General features: G+C 53.5%; 2 protein-coding genes across 2 annotated transcripts; both read left to right on the top strand.

Moving 5' to 3' along the window:
* Positions 1 to 67: 67 nt before the first annotated feature.
* On the top strand, positions 68 to 810 carry H310_13874 (hypothetical protein; the record flags this gene model as incomplete). The annotated part of the gene is made up of 4 exons (XM_008881521.1): positions 68 to 142; positions 198 to 292; positions 359 to 494; positions 541 to 810. 4 exons carry the CDS (start codon positions 68 to 70, stop codon positions 808 to 810), a joined length of 576 nt encoding a protein of 191 aa, XP_008879743.1.
* A 471-nt stretch (positions 811 to 1,281) lies between these two features.
* On the top strand, positions 1,282 to 1,686 carry H310_13873 (hypothetical protein; the record flags this gene model as incomplete). The annotated part of the gene is made up of 1 exon (XM_008881520.1): positions 1,282 to 1,686. The coding sequence occupies one exon, from the start codon at positions 1,282 to 1,284 to the stop codon at positions 1,684 to 1,686; it is 405 nt and encodes a 134-aa protein (XP_008879742.1).
* Positions 1,687 to 1,781: the final 95 nt, after the last annotated feature.

Genomic DNA, 1,781 nt, shown 5'->3' with positions numbered 1-1,781 from the left:
AATGTCCGGATAGTGTTCTCGAAACTTCGACAACTTTTTAGCTGGCGGGCGCATTTTCGAAAGTACCATGTCGGACGACGAGGGTGAAGCCAAGCACGACGGATACCATGGATGGTTCAAGTCCGTGCCCAAGATGGAGCAGGTAGATGGAGACCACGGTGGCGTTACTTGTTGATTCACATGATGTGCTTGCACAGGACTTTACCCCACAGCCCATTATTGCAGCGGCAGGAAATCTCGCGACTCCTGCACCTGCTGGATCTGGCTCGGCTTGGAACCAAGGGGGCACATGGTAATCCTTCACATGATGGTGTGATGGTGGGAATGGGCTTGATGAAGACGCATGCTTGCTGCTTAGGGAAGAAATCAACAAATCTCAGTGGGCCCAGGACTCGTTGAGGCGTCACATCTTGGAGGAATTTCAAATTGTCGATGCCAAGTCAGGTTGGACAATCCGAGCGACGGCAATCGTCAAGTGCGACGGAGATGCCAAGGTACGTATCGTTGGCCGATCTGAAACTGAATTCTCATGCGTTGCAGCTCGTGTTTAGCCGAGGAAAGAAGCGATGTGGGTACGACATTGCTCTCGAATTCGAATACGAAGGCGTCCATGAAGGCAACTCGGAGACGTCGTCGGGAAAGATCAACTTGCATGACTTTGAGGATACCAATGGCGAAGACTATGAGATCCACGTTTCATCCAACACATCGTCGACACAGGACAAATCCACCGTCGCCATCATCAAGCAACAAGAATCTGCCTTGCGAAAGGTGCTGCAAGCGTGGAAACAGGACCTATTGCAACAATAAACGAATCATCTATGTAGCATCTTCCACAGAGCTCATGGTTGCGTCGAACAGTGCTCGACCGAGTCGTTCCAGAAAGCACCGAGTGTCCCTCCCGCTTCACTCTGTTCCTGACGGCCCAAAATTTTCACCTTCATGGATCTCTGTTTGACCGCAGCCAGTTTGTCCCCTCTGGATTACAAGTCCTTGAGTGCGGGAGTGTGTCATGCAACAGCTCGCACGACGCTTGCTGGTTGTCACACCCACACCTTGGCGGCACGAAAGGCTTGTGCTTCAACACGCTCTATCCCACGGCGCACATAGCACGGATTAAGCTCCTCCGCTCGCCATGGCGACGTTGGCCACTACAGCCGTACGTTTCTCGGAAATGCCGTCCCCTTCACGCATGAGTACCTCCTACTCATGCGTTTTGTACGGATGAGCTTTGTTCCTTATCCGGATATCTAACGAACTTGGGTGGAAAGAAAAGGTACGATGGATGAGGTGCTGAAGCGCGTGAAGGACGCCGCCGTGACGTTCATTGCCCAGGAAGACACGGGGCATTTAGTGACGGCGAGCATCTTGTCTGTGTCCATCCTCATGACGATCGCGTTGCTAAGTCAGGGGTCGACGGACTCGGTGTTCCAGCACGGGTTTGGCATCTGGGGCCAACACGACGCATCGGATCGCATTCAAGCCGAAGAACGCGAACGAGACGAAGCGGAACGAGAGATCTTTCAGGAACACCCTCCTGGCGGGTCGAGAAAGACCGTCTCCGACGAAGTCATTGGCGCCGACCTGTTCTTGGCAACCAACCTCCCATGGATCACGTTGGCGATGGCAGTCGTGGTCCTTGCGGGCAGCGTGCATGTCGTAGTGTCGTCAACCCCCGACCGCTAACATTCTAATCACACCGATGAACGCTCCTTGGCTGACAACTCCTCTACCGCAAGCATGTGCATGCACTAGCATCCTTTGTTGGGCAGATTCGCATC

The sequence above is a fragment of the Aphanomyces invadans genome, assembly GCF_000520115.1.
Source record: "Aphanomyces invadans strain NJM9701 unplaced genomic scaffold supercont1.57, whole genome shotgun sequence".
Taxonomy (NCBI): Eukaryota; Oomycota; class Saprolegniomycetes; order Saprolegniales; family Verrucalvaceae; genus Aphanomyces; species Aphanomyces invadans.
The sequence above is the reverse complement of the archived record's forward strand: the minus strand, read 5'-3'. Positions and strand labels throughout refer to the sequence as shown.